The sequence below is a fragment of the Zalophus californianus genome, chromosome 12, assembly GCF_009762305.2.
Source record: "Zalophus californianus isolate mZalCal1 chromosome 12, mZalCal1.pri.v2, whole genome shotgun sequence".
In the NCBI taxonomy this organism is placed as follows: Eukaryota; Metazoa; Chordata; class Mammalia; order Carnivora; family Otariidae; genus Zalophus; species Zalophus californianus.
In genome coordinates this window covers 87,311,375-87,338,655 of record NC_045606.1, presented here as the reverse complement: position 1 = coordinate 87,338,655, position 27,281 = coordinate 87,311,375, and the positions used below count along the sequence as shown (strand labels likewise).

Sequence of the window (27,281 nt, the reverse complement as noted above, 5' to 3'; positions counted from 1 at the left end):
AGTCAGAGTCGGCCTCCATATCATCCTTCTAAATAGGTAACAGTTTATTCAATCAATTTCATGTAAAGAGAGAACATGCAGCATTACAAACCGAAGTTCCCATGATGCCGAGGCTACTTACACACACCAATCTTAATTTCAAGACATACGTTTGGACTTTCAGGTTTGAGTTAAGGAAAGTCCCTTTTAAATCAAAAACCAAACAAAACAAATCCATATGAGTAAGATAAAAGTCTGTCACAGTCGAAGTAGAAAATTTAGTGTGGTTTTCATGTAAAACGCAGATATTTTCAGGAGGTAGTGTAGACCTTTTTAGTCAGGAATGGCCTTCTGACGGGGATTTTTGGTTTGGTTATAAAAATGAGTGGAATCGGACGAAAAGGATAAAGCAATGCTGTTCCTCTCACGGAAGCACGGCAGCGGCGTATGGCCAAGGGTAGGGAAGGAAGACTGAGCAGGAAGGACTGCGTACGTCAGACCGGTAAGAACACAATGTGTGTGGTGGAGCAAACACTCAGTGAGGTTCCATTGGGTACAAAAGTAAAACAGACTATGTATAGTTTGAGGTGACTCCTGGAATTAATGAGTGGGAAGATGGGCAACTGACTGATTTTCTTGATAGGACTGTGCGGAAAGTGGTGGTGATTTATACTCATCTGAAGAAGTAGGTATGAATAATAACCTTTGGGTAGAAAAAGAATGGGCCTGACAGGAGTGAGCGCTACAGCAGAAAAGGCCTTGCCAGTATGGAGACAACGTTCCTGGTCGCAACAACATGCCATATTTAGAGTTGACAAATTAAAAACTTGGGTCCATACCCACTGGAAGCAGCGGCCACATGATTCTACGGACTGATCCCTTTCATGACCACGCTTCCATTTCCTACTGCCTATTGCAGAGGTTTTCACCTTCAGGAAAAAAAAAAAATCTTTTATTGTGCAATATAACCCACATATTTCACAGTAACATATGCATGAAAAGGTTTATGATAATGTATACTCATGTTAATCATGAGGCAAACACCCAATGGAACCACCAACGTGGTAAAGAAACACAACTTTCCAGCATCCCAAGTACTCCCCGCCCCAGACAAAACCTTCTCTCTTCCCACCTGTGGCAATTTTTGTAATTATCCTTTTTCCGCTATTCTGTATGATTTTACCACTTCCCTCAACTATAAAGTATAATTTTGCTTCCTAAGAATGGAATCATATTTTACATATTCTTTTGTGTCTTGCTTCCTTTTTTGAATGTTATTTTGTTGGATTCATCCAGATGATGTATAACATGCAGTTCATTCATTTCCATTGCTGTATGGAATTCCATCACAGGTATATAGACAATGTATCTATGTCCCTTAATGTGCTATGCTATTTCACTGCCTCTATATTTTGTTCATGTCTTTTCCTCTACTTTGAATATGTCCCACCTTTCTGGACTCAGCTGAAATATCATCTCCTTTTTGAAACCTTTCTTGAATGACCAGTCCCCTTCCTGAGCTCCCAACGTGCTCAGTACAAATGCAGATAGATCATGGCAGGCCTAACGCCGATTTGTTGATATGTCTGCCGCTCTCTTCTCAACAATAAACTTGACAGCAGGACTCAGGTCCTTTTCATCTCTGTGGCTCCCTATCTTACACCATGCTGTGTTTTGAGTTTACAAAGTATACATGCTGGCTAAACACATGCAAGGAGACTTAGATAACTTTCAAGTTTCACATTTGAAACCTCAAAGAAATAAAGTACACGTGACCCATGTCAATAGCCAGATTTAAAAGCTGAACCTGCTATGCTGGCCTGAGGTTCAGAAGTTTGGATTTCAACCTTCCCATACAGTACCTGTCGCTGTATGATTTGGGTGCTGAGTGCACAAGCCCTCCACGGCTGATATCCTAAAGCTCAATACTCCTAAATCATTACCACCTTTGGTCTTCATTCTTCGTTGATTACCAACTCATATGCCCATTTCTCGGCTGCCAGCAGACAGGCAAATGCTAAACAACCTTGCCAAGGAAAATACAGTGAAAATGAATTTATTAAGAGTGTACATTCTTCACCAGAGCACAATCTTCAAAGCAATATGCTGCACTATCATTATCTCATTACAGTAATTTCAACACTCGCTCCTGTTAACTTATTAAAAAACATTTTAAATCATTTTCTTCATTGCAGGCACAACAAACTATCTCATTACTCAAATATGGATTGGCGCCAAATGATATGGCAAGGGATGTGATCAAAGAAATGCACACAGGCAGGCAAGAGTCGGGGCTCGGAGAGAGACATGCCTATAACAATATATAACTGCAAAACCACTCCTTGCCAAACAGGAAGTGGGTTTTCAAGTCATCACATTATGCCACCACAACACTAAAACATGACGCCTCCCACCTCCTTTTACGTCCTCTAGAAAGCAAAGATCTCTTGTCTCTGGGCCTATGTTTTTGTCTTGCATAGTATCTTGGTAGCGCACAAATTAACCTCTATCCCCTTTATATATGTGCCTGACATTGTAAAACAGTCTCGTGTAAACATCTGGATGAAAACCTTCAAGTTTAAAAAAATACATACATCATTTCAAAGACACTGTCTAAAGCAGGGGTTGGCAGACTGTGGTCTGCCAGCCACATCCAGCTGCAGCATTTTGTTGTTGCTGTTAAGTAAAGTTTTATTGGAACACAGTCATGCTCGTTCGTTGACACACTGTCTGTCCGTGGTGGCCCTTATACCATGATGGCCCAACTGTTCAAACAGAGGCCATATGGCTCACACAGCCGCATGGAAATATTTGCTCTCTGGCCCTTTACAGAAAAAACTTGTTGGCTCGTGGCGTACAGCCTTCTAGTCAAAGGACAGCTCACGGACCAGCAGCTTCAGCATGACTGGAGTGCTGGTTCAAAATGTACAAATTCAGAACTCAACGAGACTGACTGCGTCAGAATATGCATTTGAAAAGGACCCCCTGGTGACGAACATGAATGTTAAAATTTTAGAAGCATGGGTCTAAGGAACACAGTACTAGAGATAAATAAAATGACACAAAAGAGGAAGGCCTACTACTAGACTGACAATATTTTATTACTGGACAACAGAGGAGAGGGTCACTGGCAAAGACCTGCATCAAGATAAAGAGGAAAAGGGGCACCTGGGTGGCTCAGTCGTTAAGCGTCTGCCTTCGGCTCAGGTCATGATCCCAGGGTCCTGGGATCAAGCCCCGCATCGGGCTCCCTGCTCGGCGGGGAGTCTGCTTCTCCCTCTCCCACTCTCCCTGCTTGTATTCCCTCTCTTGCTCTCTCTCTGCCAAATAAATAAAATCTTAAAAAAAAAAAGATAAAGAGGAAAAAAGAGGTAGATTGAAAATTATGGACAGCATTAGGATTGTATATGAAGGGGAGAGAGTTCTAGCATCCATTTATACCCCTACAGAGGATGGGACATGCACAAGCTACTTTACCCCAGATGGCTAGGGTTTTTTTGGTAAAAGAACCATTACTGCTGAAAGCAGGTCTAGGCCCTGTATCGCTCTCCCCAGTGCAAAAACAACAGGTAAATAAGAAACAAATTTGCCCATTTCAACCAAGTCCATTTGGTGGTCATTTTCATTTCCTTTTTAAATACTCCATTTTCCCTGTGTAACGGGAAAATTGTTTTTCCAATAAGGCAAATGGGTTATGATTTGCTCCCTGAAATAAACATGTTATAAAGCCCACTTTAAATCTCTATTTTATTATGTGTTATTTGTGTTCCATTTGTAACAGGCTATATGCTGTCATTTTGGGTTTGCTTTATCCAACACTGGAAGGCCCTGACAGAGATGAATACCACTTCCTCTCAAAGCTACACAGCCTGATCTATCATTAGGTTTATATTTCATATCGTTATGTTTTCTAAGTTCCCGGGTTGACAAGTTCCTTGACTAGACACCTCCAAAGAGAAAACTAGACACCTCCAAAGAGAAAAATAACAATATCTGAAGAAGCACAAGAACCATTTTGTGACCTTCCTTCCACCCAACGTACAGTGCAATTAAGCCTTATGAAAAACACATGTTAGAATCCAAATTCTCACTGGAAAAATGGCTTCATGAGATGGAAAAAGGATGTCGGGCCGTAATTTGAGAGGAAAAGTTATTGCTCCTGTGAATAACAACTTGCAGTTGCTCAGAGACTGTCACCTTCTGCTCCCAAACACGCCCTGCGCTGGGCACCCGGGACTCAGCAGGTAGAAAATATATTCAGGAAAAGGCAATCCTTTGTTTAAGAGCTTTCAGACGAGACCGTCTTTGATTTCAGAGGTGACAAACTGACTTCTGTCACAGAAAATTGATACTTTTTACCACCCCCCACTCTTCGAATTAGATCTGACAAAGAAGGAATGTGGCTGATACTTGATGGTCTTTTCTTCAGAACATCAGGGAATGTTACAGCTGGAAGGACATCTGAAGAGGACGGTATCCTTTGTTTAGAGATGAGACATGTAGGCCCAGAGAGGTTAAAGTGCACTGCCCAAAGTTGGGTCACAAGTGGGTAGCAGATTATCAAGATATCCAATCCTGGAGGACAGTTTCCTCTTTTCTTTTAAATTTTGCACCTTTTAAAAAAAGACTTATTTAATTAATTAATTAATTTGAGAGAGAGAGCACAAGCAGGGGGAGCTGCAGAGGGAGAGGGAGAAGCAGGCTCCCCACTGATCAGGGAGCCCGATGCGGGACTCAATCCCAGGACCCTGAGCTAAAGGCAGATGCTTAACCAACTGAGCCACCCAGGCGCCCCTAAATTTTGCATTTCCTAATCCTCAGCCCAGTGCCCTGGTACACAGCAGGTATTTAGAGCTTGTTTGTTCAGCTGCGAAGAAATCCCTGAATTCCAGTCCAAAGATTTTCCATTATACCGCTTGTTCATGTTTGACAATGGATTAATCTCTCTTTTATCTTCCAAAAGAACCAGAAGTCATATTTCAAATTATGCTTTTACACAGGTATAATTAAATCTTTAAAAGGTGGAATGGCAAAGAAATTAGAGGCTAGAGCATAACAGACATTTTACAACCTGCAGATGCCAACAGCAGGCAGCCCACCCTAATCTGTCCCCCTTCCCCCACAGTATAATGGCAATTATATTCCAGGGTGAATAATATAATTATCTAAATGAAACCAGGAAGGGGAAAAAAAAAAGGATGCAACATAAAAGGATTAGCTGCTCAAGGACTTGTGGTTGGGGAAGGGAGGAGAATGGATCTAGGCTGACAATTTCATAAAGTAGCCATTAATTATTTAAATCACTGTGACTTTTCAGACAGCATTCTGGACAGCAAGGGAACAAACAGCTTAAAATTTTGAAAACCATAAATTAGGAGAGAGATGCTTGTTATTTGGTTTTGGAGTGAAACGTGCTCTGCCTTTAGAGAAAGGAGCAAAATGGAAAGCAAAGTCACCCTAAACAGGAGGGGGTGCAAGATGTTACTTTTTTTGGAAGTTCAGCAGAACAAAATAGTTTCCTTATAGTACAAGCATTGGGGCTGCTAAAATCCCATGTAAATAAATTACTCAGCACATGAAAGGGTAGCAGGCTTTAAACAATACCGCAGGTAGAACAGAAAGTGAACTGGGTCAGCAAAAGAGGGGCCTGGATTTCTACCACTGGAGCTGTCATTTACCAGATGTGTCATGTTAGACCAGACACTTAACTAGCTAAGCTTGACTTCAGTCACAGAGTGGGGTTAAAATTCTAGCTCTACAGTTCTTTGGGAGTCTAGTCTTTCTATGATAGAAAACACCAACACTAACTGGGGAAAATGTATACCATACCATGCACAATCTTCTTCTAAACAGAGTGAGGACATACATAGAATATTTGTCTCACGTATATAAGTTCAGTTACAACATTCCTCATCTATGAAGTTTTATGTCTGTTATATAAGTAAACCAGCATGTGCCGCTATGTTCAGGAGCTGAAAGGAGTAAGGAAGTAGAATTAAAATAAACCTCAAATCTGTGCCAATTCTTGAAGTTTGTGTATTTGCTAAGCTAGCTCTACAGTGATTGGTTATTTCTACCCAGGTATGAGGTCTGCAGCTGGGTTAGAACTCAGGAGGTCAATCTGGTCCATAGGTTCGTGAGCCAATTAGCTTGGTTTTCCCTAGACAGAGTTAGTTGGGAAAAAGTAAAAATAGCTTTCGATCCAGTCACTTATGATTTTCTCTGTAAAACTACTCCATAAAAAAGCACATTATAAATATGTAACTAGTCACATAAATATTTAACTAATGCATTTTGGACAAATATATGAACTACAGCAAGATTTTAAAAAATATAGTTACCCAGGGATTAATTAAAAACACTCACCAACTAAATTGTAACATTATAAATTACAACTTCGCTCTGAATTCTTTTGTCTTTCACTTAAAGAGAAATATTTTTCTCTTATTTATGTTCTGTACATCAAAAAGTCTCTGATAACTGGCAGCTTACAAATTTCTTGTCATGCTGGGTGTTGGAGAAACTTCTCTCTTCACTTAAAGTTTGGTCCCTCTGTCTACACTCCTTCCACCCTTTTAATTCCTCTGCAAACAAAGAGGACTTGCTAACCGAGTCAAGCCTCTGAGCTCATGCTCTATTTTACTATCCCACAGGTCACTGGACATTCAAGAAGGATGTACACACACCACCTCTTGTCCATTCTACCTCCCAGGCTGTAAACACATTTTTTCTTCTCGATCCATCTACTTCACTACTGACTGGTACACAAATCAGGATCCAGTTAGCCCAGCTGACCCTGCCATCCAACATTTAAAGGTGTGCAAGCAGAAAACCAGAGGCCCCTTAACAGACCCCTGGCATCTCTTCCTAGACGTTTAACACGAAAGCTCTTCTTGAAAGACACAAGCTTAGCTCTTGACAAAGCAAGGATTCATTCCCATGTGGCTAGTTCCTTTGGGTTTAGCTCCTTCTATAAGAAATTCCTGGGGCAACTGGGTGTCTCAGTCAGTTAAGTGTCTGCCTTCGGCTCGGGTCATGATCTTGGGGTCCTGGGATCGAGCCCTGCATCTGGCCCCTGCTCAGCGGGGAGCCTGCTTCCCTCTGTCTGAAGCTTTCCCTGTGCTCTCTCCCCATCCCTCTCTCTTGTGTCAAATAAATAAATAAAATCTAAAAAAAAAAAAAAAAAAAAAGAAATTCCTGGAGGAGGAATTCCAAATCCCAGAATAAATTTACTTATTGTTGGCACTGAATGACTTGGTCAAATAATTTTATTTGCTCTTTTGGCCTAAGAATTCCATGTTTCCAGAAGGCAAATAATCCCTAGTCATTTTTTCTCCTTCTAATGGGCAGGAGCTGTTTTTTCACCCTTAGACATGGATTTTCTCTCCTACTTTTTGAGTTGGAAGAAGACACAGGATTAAGTTCTGAAGGTGTCTGTCACCAGTGAACTCCTAGGACTGTCTCTGGAGACAGAAAATTCTGTACCACCTGACTCACTGTCTGTACCGTGGCTGTAGCAGCAGCTGGTTTTACTAGGTTGGGGGCGGGGGGCGTTAGAGGGAGAATGTTTTTCCTGGAAAGGAATGCTAAGTATTTTTAAAAAAATAGAACCTAAGAGTAAGTTTTAGAATAGTACTTAAGAGTAAATTTAAGTATTTTTACTTTTGCCTTTTTCTTATATTCAAGTTTACTCACCATGTTCATACTTTTATTAAAGCACTTACCACTGTGATATATTTGTTTATTTTTAAGTCTGTCCTCACCACTGTTGCAACCCCATTAATCCTCACAACTTCTAGAAACAGCTAAAACAATATCCAACCAATTTGAAAACTTATGATCACATAAAAACCTACAGGTAGATGTCTACAGCAGCTTTATCCAAAACCATCCTAAATGGAAGCAACCAAGATGTCCTTTAATAGGTGAATGGATAAATAAACTGGTATATCCATACCACATGCCACATCCATAACTCATACCCTGGAATATTATTCAATGATGAAAAGAAATGAGCCATCAAGCCATGAAAAGCCATGAATGAATCCTATGCATATTGCTAATTAAAGAATCCAGTCTGAAAAAAAGCTAAATACTGTCTGATTCCAATTATATGAATTCTGGAAAAGGCAACACTGTAGTGACCGTAAAAAGATTGATTGCCAGAGATGTGGGCAAAAGGGAGATGGGTTGAAAAGACTAAGTATAGGGGCGCCTGGGTGGCTCAGTCATTAAGCGTCTGCCTTCGGCTCAGGTCATGGTCCCAGGGTCCTGGGATCGAGCCCTGCATCAGGCTCCCTGCTTGGCGGGAAGCCTGCTTCTCCCTCTCCCACTCCCCCTGCTTGTGTTCCCTCTCTTGCTGTGTCTCTCTGTCAAATAAATAAATAAAATCTTTAAAAAAGAAAGAAAGAAAGAAAAAAAGACAAGACCAAGTACAGAGATTTTTGGGACGAGGGAGAGGTGTGGTAAAATCCATTTTGTATGAGGCTGTAATGGCAGATACATGACGTTAGGTATTTGTCAAACCCCACAGACCTTTAAAGCATGGAGAATGAACCTTGATGTATGCAAATTAAAAAAAATCATTTAAGGAGGTTAGGGGATCCCAGGACGTAGTGCAGAATGTGACAAAACCATCTAACTGCATTACAAAATGTATAAAACAATCTTCTTGAAAGGAGTAGGAGGAAAAGGCACTGAACCAAGCAATTTCAGAGATCAGGATGTAAAAATAAAGGCAAAAGAAATTGTACGTAAGAACTATGCATGAGTTGATGAAGTTGCTTCGCACAGGGCGCGGGTTAATAATTCTGACATGCTACACGTGTTTGCTGGGCTAGAACAATCAAGCAAATGGGTGGCGGAGGGCGGGGGCAGGTGTTTCACTGTTGGAGAAGGCGGTTACAGATAAAGGAGGTAAGAAGAGCAGGCTAAAATGATCCATACAGTGATGCATTAGAGTTGGCGATATCAGTATGAACTCATTTTTAGCTTAGTATGTAAATACACGTAGGGGCGCCTGAGTGCCTCAGTCTGTTGAGTGTCTGGTTCGGCTCAGGTTGTGACCTCGGGGTTGTGCGATCGAGCCCTGCGTTGGGCTCTACGCTCAGTGCAGACTCAGCTTGAGATTCTTTCTCCTTCTTCCTCTGTCCCTCCCCCCCTAAAATAAATAAATAAATCTTTTTAAAAACATGTAAATCCAAGTAGAAATATGTATGGATATGAATACATACGAGGGTTAGTATAAATGCATATATTTCTTTTCTCTACCAGTTGAGATGACCAAGAAGTAATGATGCTCCAAGTAGCAACAATCATACCAAGTCCCCAGATCTTGGCTGCCAATACTATTCTCCAATAACAGCAACTGGGGCTCCTTGGGAAAAAGGCTGATTCTAGGACTGGGGCAGAAAATATACAGATGGAGCTTGGAGTATCTTGTTGTGCCAGAAAACAAAGAATGCTAAAAAAAAAAAAAAAAATCACAAAGATGGGGACACAGGAGACACAGGTGCCAACTGAAAGAGCTCCCAATGGCCAACGCTGGAATAATCTGAGCAATAAAAATGAAGTAGTATTGCATTATAAACCCGCTGTCTCCAATAGAAACCCATGAGTTCATACTGACATCAATTAGCAATTAAATAAATACAAAAATAGGAGAGAAGAGACACATCTCTCATGCAGAAGCATTCCAAATAATTTATGCAAATACTCTCCCTTCAAGGGAGTAGAGCATAACTCCCTACTCCCTGAGTGTGTGGGCCGCACAGAGACTTCCTTCCATGGAGTAGAGTATGGAAAGGAAGGAGGAAGATAACTTTCTAGTGGAGAAACCTGGCAAACACTGCCCTCAGCCGGGTGCTCAAGGTTAACTTTGACAGTGATAAGTCTTGTTGACAGCATGTCTATCTGATATGATGTGATAAGAGTGGCACTTTGCCTCTGGGGTCTTCCTCCCCAAAACACATACCCTCTTGTCAAATCATAAGAAAAACATCAGATAGACCCAGATCGCTGGACTGGGTATACCCACTGGGATACCATACCTACCCACTGTGAAGGCCACTCAAAAAGTCTGAGAAACTGCTATATCCAAGAGGGACCCAAGAAGTTAAGACAACTAAATACAAGGTGCTGTCCTGGATGGGATACTGGAACAGAAGAAAGACATATAAAAACCAAGGCAATCTGATCAAACTATGGACATTAATAAGTATGTATCAATACTGGTTGGTTAAACGTTAACAAATGCATCAGACTAACAGAAGATGCTGGTAACAGGGAAACAAGGTATGGAGTGTAGGAAAACTCTCTGTACTATCTCCGCAACTTTTCTGTAAACCTCAAACTTTTTGAAATAAAAAGCTTATTAAAAAAACCAAACACTTAATGCTACTTTCCTTGGCAACAGCACAGGTTTGCTTCTACAAAGCATATCCCTAACTGTGTAAGCCAGAGGCCACCCTTTAACATAACTGTTGGCAATTTCCACTTTATTCATTCACCAAATGAGCACCTACTATGTGTCAGAGATTCCTTTTGGCTCTAAAGCAAAACTCTGAGAGGATGGAAGAAAAGGAGACTCTTCTTGTCCAAGAGGCAAGAAATGAACTGATAGCTCAGCCCTCTCTACATAGGCAGGCTGTTCATTTTGGTAAAGTCTTGGAAGCTAGGGGCAAACACAGCATGCAAGGTCACCAGAGCACGTCTGCGAGCACCTGATAGGCAGCCTTGACCTTGGAATGACCAAGGGGAGAACAAATTAAAACATGCTTTGTGGAATCAAAAGGAAGAAGCAATTAAGCTCCTGTGGCTGAAATGGGGCAAGGAGAAGTCTACGTGTCCAGAGAAGAGAGGTACAGAAAGCCTTTCATTTAAGTGCAGTCATCTGAATTTGACTTTGTAGCTATTTGCAAGTGAATATACTCAGGGTATTCTGGGCTCTAAAGATAGGACCATCCATCATGGGAATAGCTGTAACTATGGAGGGAAGAGAAGCAGATAAAAATGAGGAAGAAAAAGAAAGGGAAACTAGAAGCCTAGATGGATTTTTTTTTCCTTCTCAAAAGATTCTATTTCCAATATGCACAATCCAAAAAGGACATAATGACACAGATAACCTGTTAATGAGCTAGCTGTGTGCTGCCTTTTCCCCAAGCAGGACTTTAACTGACAGAGCTCCTGGGTGTCTGAAGAGGTAATAAACGAGAAATATACAGCCTAATCTTAAGAACCCCATCCAGTCACTGTCTGTGCGGGCTTGGAGAAAAACTTGATAGAGCACAATACTTGTCCCAGAAAGTCAGCCTGTTTGACTAATTATGATGAGCAGTCAAAAGAATGACTTCAAATGCTGAGCTGAGCAAAATGTGGGGGCAGCCAGGAGGTCACTACCTGAAGCTTCGGTCTGCAGAGCAACACTCACAGGAAACTTTGTCTTCCCTTCTGAGCTGGACTCCTAGATCTCCTCCTTGGATGGCCTCCCTGACCCCGGGCTCACTACTCTCTAATCCTGTCTGGGAACTGCCAGAGCCCACTCTCCCTTATCAGCTCATCTCTCTGTTACGCAAGATCAAATGAGACAGGAGCCAATGAGCCCCTTCACTAGAACCTTTCATGACTGTACCTCTTCCCACTTTAAACGTAAACTGTTCTGCTCCAAGTTTAAGACCTTCTTAAGAGTTTTGTGCCCCCTGTCAACCTGATTTCTCACTCTGCACTCATCCCTTCACTCAGGTGGTCTAACCTCACTGTCTCAGGAACATACCTTTAGTGTCTCTACTGATGTTACATTCCTTGTTCGGGTTACTTTCTCCACTGTTTCTCTGTTTCTACACAGCCTGTGATGCCCAGGTCGGGATCCAGAGCTCGCCTAAAGTCTCTTGAATTCTCTAGCCCTCAGTGCTCTCAACTTTCAGACCGCAAGCCTTCTGGAACACTGCATGCAGTGCTAGTTACAAGCTCTACCCCACTGCTCTCGGGTCTGCAGGCAGGAGGAATTTCGATTCCCTAACTAACCTGGAAGTTTCCGTGAAATGGGATCCCCACACTTCCTTTTCCAGTGATGGCATCAAGCAGGTGTTTAATCAAGATTTATCATTTAATGTTATCTAGAATTTCAACAGTAGAAATTACTCAACTGTATGCGCTGTATCACTCGTCACAGTCGATGGATCAGATTTTTACCAGCCCATCTTACAGGGTCTAAAGGAACACAAACACATGCAAGCAAAAAGCCAGAGCAGGAACAGCGGCTTTATCTGAACGCTCTTGAAGGGCCAATTAACTTTCAAGCTCAGAAATCTGCTTTCTCCCTCCTCATTTTCTCCCTAGAACATACCCAAGCCAGAGCTGCAACATTCAGACGGGGCAAAAATGACTTAGGATAAGAACCTCAACAATGCCCCAAGAGCAGCAGTTCTCTCTGTCCACACTCATCTGGCTCCTACCAGTAATCTTGTGAGCTCAGCAACCGTGCTGCTCCCAAGAATGATAACTATCATTTGCTTGGGCTGTTGAGCTAGCCTTTTCTCTCCTGGTATTTCTTGATGGGATGTTCTTCCTCTTCTCTAGCATTTAAGGAAAAGAAATACATCTGAAGATGCCTTTGTTAGCAAGTAAAGTCAAATATGCGTCGGGCAAAGGCAGCTCTCCACGGATCTGAGCGACAGCGTGTTGATGTAGTTGGGTGGCTGTCAGCAGACCTGTCGTAAGTCATTACCTCCTCTCCTGCTCATCCACCAGGAGTGGGCAGAGGCAAGATCAAAGCAGACAGCAGCCAATCAATGTCTCAAATACCCCCAAATGAGCCCTGTTTCATAGAACAGCCCAAGTGACAACGGAGACAGCCATCCATGGGCCTACCTTGACTTAGAAAATACATTCGGAATCATCCTTTAAAACCCAGGGCTTGTCCCTATACTGATGTCACTCTGAAACAGTCTCGTGCTCAGACAAGTTTCTTAGTAGCAAGCAAAGCCAGTAAACAAGTGTCACTCACTGTAATTACTTTCTCATTCAGCAGTCCCTCATGACTTCTCTATCCACGTGGGTAAAGTCTTCCAGCTTGCTTTTTTCTAAACTCATAACCCAGATATGATAAATTCTTGAAAAGTTGCATCTAAATTAAAAGCTGTTCCAAACACATTATGAGGGATGATAGATTGTTGAAGAAAACATTTGTAATTATAACTGACTTTTAAAAACAAACTTGGAAATCGTTAATAATTCTTATACCATGCATAGGGCTAGTTGCGAAGATTTTCTACACACATACAAAAAAAAAATCTTCATTTTTAGCTGCTCTGGGTGCACGCGTGCGCGTTCTCTGTCTGTATTTCCCCCTCTCTCCTTGCTTTGCAGAAAGCTATTTATAGAAGTCTAGTTAAGGAGGAACTTTCTAAGAAAACCATCTCATTCAGAGATAAGACTATAAAGATATTTGTAAAAATTCAAGTTGACCATATAACGTGTCTGTTGTCTGCATATAAAAATCACCTCTCGTTTGCTCACTTCAGTCTTTTCCATCGATAGTTATGATGACAGATCCCTTGTGGTATCATACCAACAAAGGCGGTACTTACAGATTAATCACAAGTATAAGCTGGTCCATTCACTGTTCCAAGACACTACTTAAAAGCTTTTAGAAACTGAGTACTTTTAGAAATTGAACAAAGCAACAACTTTCCCACTTAATTTATTTCTCTTTATGTTCAGATTTTTTCTAAGATATTAAAAACCTGTGAATAACACCACGGTAAAGTGCTTAGGGCATGACTGGGAATTCACTTCGGGGCCAGCTGAAGAATTAAAATGACCGGGTTTGGTTAAGCTATGAAACAAATATAGCATACAGTGGTTACTGTAGAATCTGGATGGTGAGTGTGTGGGTGTTGCTCGCACAATTTTTTTTCAGCCTTTTCAGGAATTTAAAATATTCATGATACACTGTGGAAAAACTATTGCCAGGTTCTTACACTGGTTGTCTAATCATGCTTAAGACACACTGTTGGTAAAAACTCGTGAAGCTCTTTATTTAATAGGAAACATTTTTCATTCCTGTAGGTTTTTTCTTAACACCATTCCCTTCAATGCTAACGGATTTTCCTGAATGCAGTGATCAGGTGTGTGTGGGGGCCAATAACAGTAAGTTATGAAACCACCAAGTCAAAATGGAGAGCCGTTCCCAGAGCCCTGCTGAATACATGAGCCCGTACAGACTTCTCACCTTAGTTTTATGAGGTAGCTTGAGCATCCTTCCTACTTTATAGATGAGGGAAGGGAGGGGTGCCAGGGAAGAGAAGTGGCTTGGGCTCGTCTAAGGTCACTGAGCTGACAAGGAGACTAGATCCACGTTCTAGATGCTTTTCCCACATGCCATGGTAAAATTCACATTAGTTATGTTCCCGAATGGCTATGAAGCATCACAACATTAACTCCACAAAAATAGAAGGTATTTCAGCTAGTAACAGAATTAATACTACAAAACTAACACAAATACGACAATTTGAAGACACAAATGAATGTTCTAAGATCCTGTAAGTCCCCATTAGTAATGAAAGATTTCATTTGCTCAGCTGTCTCAGAAGTGAACAGGTGAGAGTTGGAAGCCACAGTGACAAGAGAAACAAGCAAAGAAAAGAATAAAGGCGTCTTCAACTCCATCTTCCTGGCTGAAGCCTGAGGCAGCTACTACTGGTTGGTTATGTGAGGCCCCTACTTGTCATAAAGAGACCAAATAATACTGCTAGTGAATAAAATAGTAAGAGTAAAATCCGAAGAAAATCAACACTACAAACTGTGGTGAATTAGTATTTCTTTCAGTCTGGAGAGACAATGAAGATCAGATTAGACCCTAAGGCATTTTGCTTCTAAGGCTTATGTTAACACAGTGGGACCATCAGCACCACCTCTCAGAGTGCAGGGGGGGGGGGCGGGGAATCAATTGATCAGCTCTCTTTTCAACTTAATGATTTTCATGATGACTTCCAGCAGACCTTAAATGGGACTAATCTATTTACACTAATAAAAGCTGAATCTATTCTGTACCACAGAGTGGATGGTAAAAACTGGCCGTGATGCAAATACCACTCAAAAGCAACATTTTTCATATTAACATAATTTGATATGATGAAGACGCTATGCTACTGCTTCCGGCTACACTTCCTTGGGAAACCAGCAAAAGGTTACGGGCAGTACTTTGGCTTTGGGCATCAGTGTAATTATCTCTAGCAGATCATTATACCACAGGCAGCTGTGTCTACCAGCCTTTGGTGAGACTTGCTGGGAGCTCCAGCAATCACTCAGCCTACCACAAACCGTCACCAGGAACCTTGCTGACACCAGAATCTAGACCATCCCGGCCCTACTGCCCGAATAGCAATACTTCTACACTGCTTCCTGTCAGAGGGTTGTCGAGGAACAAACAGCAAATTAAATACACTGCATTCCATGTAGCTTGCTTCCAGTGATCAGCTATAGCCAGTTGAACAGTGTTCCCCCAAAATTCTACACAGAACCTCAGAATGTGATCTCACTTGAAAATAGGGTCTTTGCAGATGTAATTACAGTAAAGACTGATATAGGATTAGGCTGGATTAAGGTGGGCCCTAAATGCAATGAGACCGTCCTTCTAAGACCCAGAGAAGGATGGAGACACAGGGAAGAAGGCCATGTCAGGATGGAAGCCCAGACACGCCAGGCCCACCAGAAGCTGGAAGAGGCAAGGGAAGGTCCTCCTCTAGACCCTCCGGAGGCAATGTGGCCCCTGGCTTCCAGAACTGTGACAGGAGACGTTTCTGCTGTTTAAAGCCACCCAGGTGTGGTCATTTGTTATGGCTGGCCTAGGAAACAGATACACTAGCTTTAATGGTAATAAACACTGCATGTTACTTCTGCTGCTGAAGAACCATCAGTGGACAAACTCCAGGAAAAAGAGAAAGAGGTTAAAATAGTGTCATCACGTGCTGTCACGCTAGGGTGGGCAGGCAGGAAACAGGTTACTAGGTGGGTGCTGCAGTACAAAGGACAGGAGCAGGTAAACACAAATTCGTGAGGGGAGGAGATGCAGGGGTTTCTGAAATTGAGACAGATGGCAGGGGTGGGGGAGTCAGCAGAAGTCAGAATTCTGTAAAGGCGAGAGTGAATCAATGCTAAAATGCACACATGGGTGACATGGGGCAGGAAGGAGACACATTTTATAAACATTACTCCACCTAATCATTAGAAATAATTCCTGTGTTCCTTTGACACCCATTTTATTATTCTCGTTTTATAGAGGAGGAAAAACAGGTACAGAGAAATTAACAATTTGGTCCTGTCCACAGAGTTATCGGATGAAATGGCTGCGATGTAAAATCATTTGTATCTGATTCCAAGGCGTATGTATCAAAGTTGGTTCAAAGTATCAAAGACATACTTTGATATGACCTCTGTCAAAGGCCTGACTGATGGGGAGCCTGGGTGGCTCAGTCGGTTCGGTGACTGCCTGAGGCTCAGGTCATGATCCTGGAGTCCCGGGATCGAGTCCCGCATCGGGCTCCCTGCTCGGCAGGGAGTCTGCTTCTCCCTCTGACCCTCTTCCCTCTTGTGCTCTCTGTCTCTCATTCTCTCTCTAATAAATAAATAAAATCTTTAAAAAAAAAAAAGCCTGACTGAATTCAAGAATGTCTCAACTATAATTTCGTATACACTTCCCCTCAGGGCAATAATTGATTCTACGGAGTAGAAAGATCCAGACCAGTGGCACTAATTCTGGCTGCATGCTGGGATCATCTGAGCATCTTACAGAACACTGAGGCCCCAGCCCCGCTCCTGATCAACTGAATTGAATCTCTGGGACGGGATCTGGGCAGGTGGTGTTTTCAGAAAGCTCCTGGGTGATTCTAACGGGTCCCGCTGCTGGGAACCACTGCCCTAAGCTCACAGGTAAGAGTGGCCAGTGCAGCTGGCTGAGGAAGAGACGGGTGTGGCGTAAGCTGGCAACTCTAGCCACATCACGTCTCGGAAGTACTCTGACAAATACTGGGGCAGTGAGGAAAATGAAAGAAAAAAAAAACGCTTTAAATGTTTCAAGAATGCCTCCATTTTTACTTGCACAGCTTATGCTTTTTTCCTCCAATGATGTGGGAATTTGAGCCTAAGCATTAGGAAAGCTGCCTCTTCCTCTCATCCCTGAATGAGCCAGAAAATGTAGGCTCATCCTGTGTTTGGAAAGAACTCTGTAAAATTCAGCAATGTGCTAGACTAGGAAGCAGCTTCTGCTGCCACTGCAAATATTGTTTTTACAATTTCTGGGCCTGTATGAAACAAAGCTGGATAGTTGTTGTTTTTTTTTTTTTTAAGTGACTTCTCTTATTCACTGCAATGCTAAGAGCCGACAGTGTTAGCTCCCATTTCCTAACTTCCAGCTAGGCATGGTGGTGTGATACATTGCAACACTTCTAAAACTTCAGTCTCTATCAAAATTACTGGACCCGGTGGGGGCCGGGGCGGGGGGCTAGTTAGAACAAAGATTCTTGCAGGAACTTGCATTTCTCACCTGCTCAGGTGATGCTGATACCAACAATCCATGAACCACACTCTGTGTTGCACTGGTACAAACTAGTGCTTCCCAAACTCTAAATGTGCCTGGAAATCATACGCCAATACTATACAAATACAGATCCTGACTCAGAGGTCTGAGGTTCTTTTCCACAGACCACTCTCTACGTAGCAAAGGTATAGCATATTCCATTGGGGTTGGGGGAGAAAACTTTCCTTGTACCTTTGTTCACATGGTCAGATGCCCATTCAACAGTTTGACAGGTTAAAGACAAAACCCCTGAGCATTAGCCTTCTAACCCTTTTTCTGGATGGAGATGCTACAGAAGAAATAAATTAAATGACCTCCCCCAAAACTGAGTGGGTGTTTCCTCATGTCTAAGGAATGAAAACTTTGTAGACTCCTATAGATGTATAAAGTAGTTGAAAGGATAACCACTTCAACTGACCGTTTCCATAGCTCCATGTCCAGAAAGCCAGAATGCTCATTTCTCTTCTCCTAAGAGATTTCCTTAATTTGAATCAGTGTGCTTTGCCTTGCAACAGATGGAAGCCATTTCGGAAAAAAAAAAGGAGGGGGGATGGCAACAGAGGACTCAGACAATAAGACCACGAGGTATATTCAATCCTGCCTTCATGTGGATAGACAGCATCAGAGGAATAAGAACTGTAACATTTTAGTTTAAGCTTGCCAACAATCTTAAACCCACAACCACAAATCTTGGGGGAAAACATGCACATATATGTTCTTGTATTAAGGAAGCCATCATTAATTCATTCACTTTCAATCACTCAACCATTCACCCATTTATTAAATATTGAGTACCTCCTCTATAGTAGACACTCTTCTAGGAGCTGAATATTTAGGAGACAACCCTCTGCAAAAAAATATTCAAGCTATTTCATCTATTGGAAAGTACCTTGGGCACCAAGGTGAGATGACTGCTTCTGTGCTTTCACTTCTTTCTCTCAGAGGCAACATAGAGGAGTAAGAAATTTAGGGCAGTGTGTCCCGAACTACGGTGAGAACCCAGGCCAGGCCCACCAGCCCATCTGTTGTACATTGATACTTTTATAAAATACATCAAAAACTGATTAATAAAAAAAATTTAGAACCACAGAGATACACAAAGCACAAGTCCCCCTCCTCCTTTTTTTGTTAGTTTCAACAGGCAATGTCAAATTCCTTTAAAAGGAGGGAGGGCGTCTAAAATGCTTACTCTCAAATTCTGTGCATCTCACAGCAGACTGGTAACAAATAGCTTGCAGACAAGCATACTCCTCAGGCTACATTTTGAGTAGAACTCATTTAGACACTGGACTCCAGGGTTAGGTTGCCTGGGTGTGAACTACAGTTCCAGTACTTGCTAGCTATGTGACTGTGGGCAAGTTATTTAATTTCACTATTTCTCAGTTTCCTCCCCATATTAAGAATGCCACCCTCACAAACCTGTTGCCAATACATGTAAAACACAAGTCAACACATACCAAAGAATCAGAATCATGTCTTGGCTCATAAAAGTGTTAGCTGCTATCATCACTACTATCTATTAGTAGGAATACAATTGTTACAGTTGCTACCATTGTTACTACTGGTATGATGCGTGTCATTTGGGGCCAATACCTGCACAGTTGTTTCACCTATAAAATGGTGTTTGTCATCTCCTCCTTCCTATTTACTTCCTTCCCTTCTGTGAATTCTGTGCCTGGACAGTGGAATTATGGATTCGAAAGCATGTTATCACCCATGGAAATGCCCCCTTGTAACAGACTGTCTATACCGCCCCGATGCCATTTCAGAGAGGTGAGGACAGAGCGTTCTGGGGTTCTCTGCATCTGCACATCATCAAACAGATGAAAGCAGCGCTGAGACAGCTGTCCTTCCACTCTCCCCGGAGAACCCAGGTGTGCTGATGCTGTGTGACCCTGGGTGCTGCCTCAGGGAAAAGGCACGATCCTTTCTTCTCAGAGACCCAACGACAGTCTAGCAGCGGGAATGACTTTAAAGGACATTTTTTAAACTTCAAGTAATTGACTACTTAACCCACTTGCATCTTTTACACATATATGTATCTCTCCAAGCTCCCTTCTTAGCAGTTGTTTTGGATTCTCAGCAAAAATTTTTGAGAATTGTTTATTTTTTCTTCAGATTAGTCACCTACAATTAGCTGGGAATAAAAATGTTATGGTGACCAAAAAAAAAAAAAAATGTTAAGGTGACATTTAAGGAACACTGAAACTTGACCATGGAAAATTATGTTTGAAAACAACTCTCAATGATTATAAAGCAAGAGAATGTCTCAAGATGCGAGAGGAAAATAACCATCTCATTACTTTTTCAATCTCATTACTCTGAGAATATTAAATTTATTGATATGGTCTAGCTAATTTACATTCTCAGAAAATAAAATTTTTATGAAGAAAGAGAGGGCGACAAAATAAATAAGAAAGCAGGTGTTTTGGTTGTGACAACAAATTTGGAGATTAATAAACTGAATGACCTTAGTTCAAAGATTTACTCACTTACACAGAATTCTATCTTGACTTGGTCAAAGAGAGGAGAGGTGAAGTTGGGAGTTCTCATCTATCCCTCAGAATGGAGTAATCGATTTAGAAAACAGAAGGCATTGTAACACTATGGCTGGTGACGAGGTTGGGAGTGATTTAATAAGGAGGCAGTAGGCTGCCCTGAGGTGTCTTATAGCTGGCAAAGTATGGCCGTGACTTGGCTCTGATTATAGTCAACTAGTTATGAGTTGTAATGTGCTTTTGCTATTCAAGCTGAAAATTATCATGAACAATAAGTCAGCATCTTTAGTACGCAGATACGCTCCACAGTCCATTGTTGCCTTTGTTCTCTTTGGAATTCAGTACACTAAGCATATTAAAGTTGCTCTGCACAGCAGGGAGCATGACACCTCGGGGACAGAAATACCGAAAAGGTTTCCTGAATGAGAGGAAGTTAATGATATGGTCAGACCAAAGCTAGATACAAACAAGGTTTAGTCACTCTCTATTTCTGGTCTTCCCACGCCGACTCTGCAGTTATTTCTGACTCTCAAAGCTTATCCACTGTGTCTATTCATCCATCCATCTATCCATGCATGGATGCATTCGTTCAATAAATTATTTATCAAATACCTTCCTGCTTACCGGTACTGTACTATGCTTCTGGAACTTACAGTCTATTGGGAAAAAACAGGTAATAAACGAGTCAGAAAATCGATGAACTAATAAATGTGGTGGTGTTACGACGAAAGAAGAATCAAAGTGTTCAAATAGTGACTAACTAGGGAGACTTATTCAGGATCTGGAGAAAAAAAGGGAATTCCTTGCATGATTCACATGAGGAAACATTAATGCAGAGATGGAATTACAGAGGTATAGGCAGAACTGAAAGAAGCAGTGAGGGATGGTGAGGTACCCAGAGACTAGTAAGAGCAGAAAGCTGTGATCAAGGGGAAGAAATGACATCACCAGAGCCCAGTGAGGGCTGGAGCTGTGGAGTGGGTGTCATCTGGCAGGACCTCTGGTTATGGAGGAAGGGGTACACCCACAGCCAGAACAATTATCCAAAGTGGAGAAGGAGGAGATAAGAAACAGCCCTAATCTCTTTCTTCTCTTACCTCTTCCAATCTGCCACTACTGCTTCCTATCGGCAGAACCAGATCTTAACTCACCTGGCAAGGGAGGTTTGGTGATATAGCCCAGGGAGTTCAGCTTCAGTGTTGGACTGGGTTGGGGTATCGGAGGGAGGGAAGAATGCAGAATAATCAGGGAAGGGGACCTACTTAAGTAGGATAGTCAGGAAAAGCTGCCCTGTGGAGGAGACATCTGAACTGGGCCTCTGAGAAAGTAGGTCCCAGTCACGCAAAGAGCCAGCGGAAGAGTAATCCAGTGGAGGGACAAGTGAGCACATGCCTTCACCACTCTCCCTTCCCTGCACCCCATACTCAGTACAGATCCCTCACAAGGAACATATCTCACACAGAGCCAGATGATCCAAATGAAACTTTCCTACGTGTCATGCTATTATTCAGGTTCTGGGAGAAGCGAATGCCTCTATTCTGGTTTCTCAATACCACAGAACAGTTTGCTCATGAAAAAGAATGCTCATAACTAGAGCACTTGCCTATGAAAGGTCTAGCTAGCACTTGTATTAACTCTAAGGTACAAAGAAGGAAAAAGCAAGGAACACACATATAAAAGCAGTTAAGGGCAAGCAACTAAAGTAACTGTAACTCCTTTCCACTTACACAACTTTCCTTTGAAGAGCTCAAGCCTTCCACACTTTGAGATATTCTCGAATCGTGCAACTTTTGTAAAAATATGCTATTGTGCCCATGATTCTCTCAAAGGAAGATACACTATAAAGATACAATAACACTGTAATAATAGTTAATGTACATATATAATTTAAACTCATACTAATATACTTTTAGTTTCAGATTTACCTCCAAGTCACTGGCTAAAATGGATGTAAAATAAATACCTCAAGCCTATAAATCCAAATATCTGCTAACAAATTACTTCATTTCTGTTGCCTGGAAACCATTTCTTTATATAACCAAAGTAAAATTTTCAATATTAACAAGATCCTGAATTAAATGATCTGACTTTTAAAGGCCAGTTTGCTGGTGGGTTCAAATTCACTGTGAGTTAGCCGAGCTCTTTACAGTAAGTCTGCCCTAATAAAAAGGGTTTTCTTGTTGGTAGTTGAGGTTTGGCACAATAATTTCCTTCCCTGAAGTCCTTCATACTCTTGGTACATTCACAAGTGGATCAAGAATTCCCTTCAGGGAGAAGTTCCAGGCAAATAATGAGTTGCCTGCATGTTAATGAGACTCACCATCTTCCATATGCAAAGCCAACCACTTTTTTCTTAAAGATCTGAAGGAATTTCCATTATCTCTACATTAGTTCTAAATTTCCCCAGTGCCGGTTTAATTTATCTCCTCTTGTTTTGTCTCTGATGAATATGGAAACAGATGGTAATTCTTCTTTTTGTAATTTGTGCCTCTTGCCAAGTCAATGAAAACTGCTGACAAAAATAATTAAGTTCAAAGTATATTATTACCTGTAGGAGAGGCCGCTGCACCCCCATCACCTTCATGGTGTCTGCATTAGCTAGGATCTTCAAGGGGTCAGATGTTTTGGTGACTCCTTCAATCTCCTTGTTGATCTCTGCCAAGACCTGATTGAGGAAGATGTTTTTGATGTACACCGTGAGAAAGTCTCGAAGAGGGCACTGTTTGGCTGGGCCAAGTCCCAGGGCATGCTCGATCTCTTGAATAAATCTGGAGGACAACAGAAGAAAATGGTTGTCAAATATATCAGAAAAATACTTCTGGAAATCACAAAACACATATGGGTATTTCTAGCTTTGGCCTCTCTTTCCATGGAGAGGTGAGGGGAGATTCCCAGAATTCTTAACGAGAACAGGTCATCACTTTATTATTCATTTCTGTATTAGTTGTTTCTATTTTTCTAAAGTATTTCACTAATTGAATAAAAATAGGACAAAATAGAAAACATGACTTCTAAACTCAGGGGAAAAAAGGGAGACATCAAAAGATATTTGTATTAATTCAATAAGGAAATAAGAATACAAGAAGCGAAGGCAGGCATGATGAACAGAAAACAAATTACAACACAAATTTAAAAGCACACCCCCAAATACTGCATATTCCTCACTGAGATCGTTATATGTATAGACAGAAATGTTTTAAAAAAAGGGAGATTTGCATTTCCCTGATGATTAGTGATGCTGAGCATCTTTTCATGTGTGTGTTGGTCATCTGTCTTTTTTTTTTTTTTTTTTAAGATTTTACTTATTTATTTGACAGGAAGAGACAGCGAGAGAGGGGACACAAGCAGGGGGAGTGAGAGAGGGAGAAGCAGGCTTCCCACTGAGCAGGGAGCCTGATGCGGGGCTTGATCCCAGGACCCCGAGATCATGACCTGAGCCGAAGGCAGACGCTTAACGACTGAGCCACCCAGGCGCCCCGGTCACCGGTATGTCTTTGTAGAAATGTTTATTCAGGTCCTCTGTCCATTTAATAGGATTATTTGTTTTTTTTGGTGTTGAGTTGTATTAAGTTCTTTATATATTTTGGATACTAACCCTTTATTGGATATGTCACTTGCAAACATCTTCTCCCATTCAGTAGGTTGTTTTTTTGTTTTCTTAATGGTTTCCTTTGCTGTGCAGACGCTTTTTATTTTGATATAATCCCAATAGTTTATTTTTGCTTTTGTTTCCCTTATCTCAGGAGACATATCTAGAAAAATGTTGCTAAGGCCAACGTCAGAGAAATTACTGCCTGTGTTCTCTTTTAGGATTTTTATGGTTTCAGGATTCACATTTAGGTCTTTAATTCATTTTGAGTTTATTTTTGTGTATTGTGTGTATGTAGAAAGTAGTCGAGGTTCATTCTTATACATGAAACCACAAGGAGATATCACCTCACACTTACTGGAATGGCTAAATCAAGAAGAAAAGAAACAAGTGTTGTCAAGGACATGAAGAAAAAAGAACACTTGTGCACTGTTAGTGGGAATGTAAATTGTACAGCCACTATGGAAAACAGTGTGGCATTTCCTCACAAAATTCAAAATAGTGATGCCATATGATCGATAATCCCCCTTCTGGGTATTTACCCAGGGAAAATGAAAACACTAACTCAAAAAGATATATGCACCCCTATGTTTATGCAGTATTATTTATAACAGTCAAGACATGGAAGCAACCTAAGTATCCACCAATAGACGAATGGGTAAAGAAAATGTGGTATATATGGAATACTTTTTTAAAAGATTTTATTTATTTATCTGCGAAAGAGAGTGGGGGAGCATAACTGGAGGGAGGGGCTGGGGGAGAGGCAGAAGCAGGCTCCCCGCTGGGCAGGGAGCCCGACGCAGGGCTCCATCCCAGGAAGATCATGACCTGAGCTGAAGGCAGACGCTTAACTGACTGAGCCACCCAGATGCCCCTATATATATGATGGAATATTACACAGCCATCAAAGGAGGATGAGGTCATGTCATGTGAGACAACACGCACGGAACTGGAAGGTATTATGCTAAGTGAAGTAGGTTTAATCCTAACTCTAACTGAGAAAGACAAATACCGTATGATCCACTCATAAATGGAATCTAAAAAAGATGCGTAAACAAACAGAAAGCAGAATCAAATACAAAGAACAAATTGACAGTTGCTGGGGTGGGGGCGGGTAACTGGGGGGGGGCGCGTGCAAAACAAGCAAAGGGGAGAGGGAAATGCAGCCCTCAGTTATGGAATCAGTAAGTCATGGGAATAAAAAGCAGAGCACATAGTCAGTGATATCTTAATAAGGATATAATGGATGGATGGTAGCTACACTTGTGGGGAGCGTAGTTTAATGTATAATCTCGTCAAATGGCTAAGTTTTACACCTGAAACTAATGTAACACTGTGTGTCAACTATACCCAAATTAAAAAAAAAAAAAAGGCAGAGGGGAGAGAGAGAATAAATGATACTCTTTTAATTCATGATGAGAGGTTGGGAGGTAAAGAAAGAGAACAGGAAGGGAAGTGGGGACAAAGGAGAACTTCAGCCTTATTTGTAATGATCTGTTTCCTTTACCGAGAACATGGAAAGCATAGAGAGCAGAATGTTAGTAACTGTCTAAACATAGACGAGGATGCAGATGTTTGTTACGTTCTTCTTTGTACTTTTTTATACCGGCACTTCCTGCTTTGCATGGTTTTGATATGCACAGATTTCAGTTACTTCCACTTAGTTAAAAACACAGTCCCCCAGAAACAAGGTTTAAATTCCAGATACTACGTATACTAACTGTGAGTAATGGTATAAAATGAAAACTTGGCTGCTACCTTTTCAGTCCCGAAATCTCTATGTAAATAACTGATGTTCAGCATGATCAATGGATCAATCATGGCACTTCTTTCAAAATCTGACAGTGATTGATAACTGCACATCTGTTATTCAGTTCATGTTCAGGCAGCAAAGCGTGTAGTTGCGTTGTGTCCTTGACTCCCAGTGATAAGCCCACGTGGCATTTTACAAAAATGGATAATTAAAAGAGGGAATTGACCAAAAAAGATAGAAGTACAGATAAAACAAACAGTGATAACATTGGGAGTGAAATTTGAATGGAATGTAAGTGGATTTATAGAAGAAACAGCTGGGAATGTTGACACTGTACCCCTTTAAGAGGCAAATGCAACCAGAGGGAAGGTGAACTTATCCACCTCACCAAGGAAAATCTTTGTGGTGAAAGGGATGAAGGCATCCCAGAGGAAGTGAGGTGGCCCAAACTGTACACTAAAGGAACTCTTGAAGATATTTCATGAAACTGAAAGGTAAAGAATAAAATACTGGCAGATCCAGACTTAAAGCAAGTATGACATTTCACCAACACCTAGAAAAGATGCTCGCTGTGTATCGTAAAGTATACGATGAAAAGAAGGTCGCAAGGACTGTTCAAACTACTCTGAGGAAGATTTTAACAAATAAAACACTTCATTTATTAATGTTTCTAATATCACAGAGTGCTAAGTATGTATTAGTTTTCTTAGTTTTTCATTTTTGGACATATTTACAACTGACAGGAAGGGAGTTTTTCATGTTTTGGCAAAAACTTGCTAAAGTTGAGAAACAATTGTGATTTTCCCCAGTGATTAAGACTGCTTTGCACGGTGATTTTACATTTCCAGAATGCTATGCAAAGCAAGGACTGTGCTGTATTTTAAATTTTCTTCAAAAAAAAAAAATGTAGAAGGGAAATGAAATGAAATGCAATCAAACGAAATAAAGACAAAAAGTGAATGAATAACTGGGAAGATATATTTGCAACTTCTATCACAGATAAGTTAGAAAAAAACAACAATTTAGTAGAAAAAAAATGACGAAGGGACAAAAAAGACAATTCATAGTAAAAGGAATACAATGGCCATTAAAACATGAGAAAAAATTAACTTTGCTCATAATGAAAAAAATGAAAAGTAAACTATACTGAGATGCCATTTTTTTTACATCCATGCATTGACCAGATTCCAAAAGTTTGAAAACATACTCTTTTGGCACAAGTGTGGGAAGAGGCATTCTAATGCATTTTTGATGGGAATGAAAAACGGTATGACCCTTATGAAGAGCAAGTCGGCATCATCATTCAAAATTATGAATGCATTTCCTTTTGACCCAGAAATCCCACTTGTAGGAAATTCTTCTGAGAGCCATATCTAAATATGATTACACAGATCAGTGTAGCAGTGTTTTTACAGCAAAAGACAGAACTAAAAAAAAAATCCATCATTTAGGGATTAATCAAAGCAACCGTGGTGTATCTACATATTGGAATACTGTGCGTAACCTCAATCCCCAAGCGTGGAAGCTTTGATGCACTAATGTGAACAGATCTCCAAGATAAATCGTTCAGTGAGAAATGCAAGCTGCAGATCAATGTGTATTTAGTGGTACTCATCACACTGACCTTTCTGTAAAAATTATACATCCTCATTTGTTTATTTTCTTATAAAGAAACCCTGGGAAGACTCACAAAGAAACTAATCAAAGGGAGTTCCTGCAGGAAGCAGGGGTGGGGTGGGGTCTGGAGAAGTGGGAATTAGACTTTTCAATTATAACTTTTAATAATCATCTTTGATTTCTTTAAAGATCAAATTGGCTTTATTCAACAATTTATGAATCAGACAGCAGCCCAGCTGGCAAAGAGAAAAGAGCTCTTATAATCATTGG

At 41.1% G+C, this 27,281-nt stretch overlaps 1 protein-coding gene across 1 annotated transcript in view; it reads right to left on the bottom strand.

The window, feature by feature from the left end:
• The window catches only part of EXOC4 (exocyst complex component 4), a 718,447-nt gene that overhangs the window by 179,693 nt on the left and 511,473 nt on the right, over positions 1 to 27,281 (bottom strand). The window contains exon 11 of the mRNA XM_027573746.2: positions 22,601 to 22,820. Within this exon, the coding sequence (XP_027429547.1) occupies positions 22,601 to 22,820 (220 nt within the window). The remainder of the gene's footprint in view (positions 1 to 22,600; positions 22,821 to 27,281) is intronic.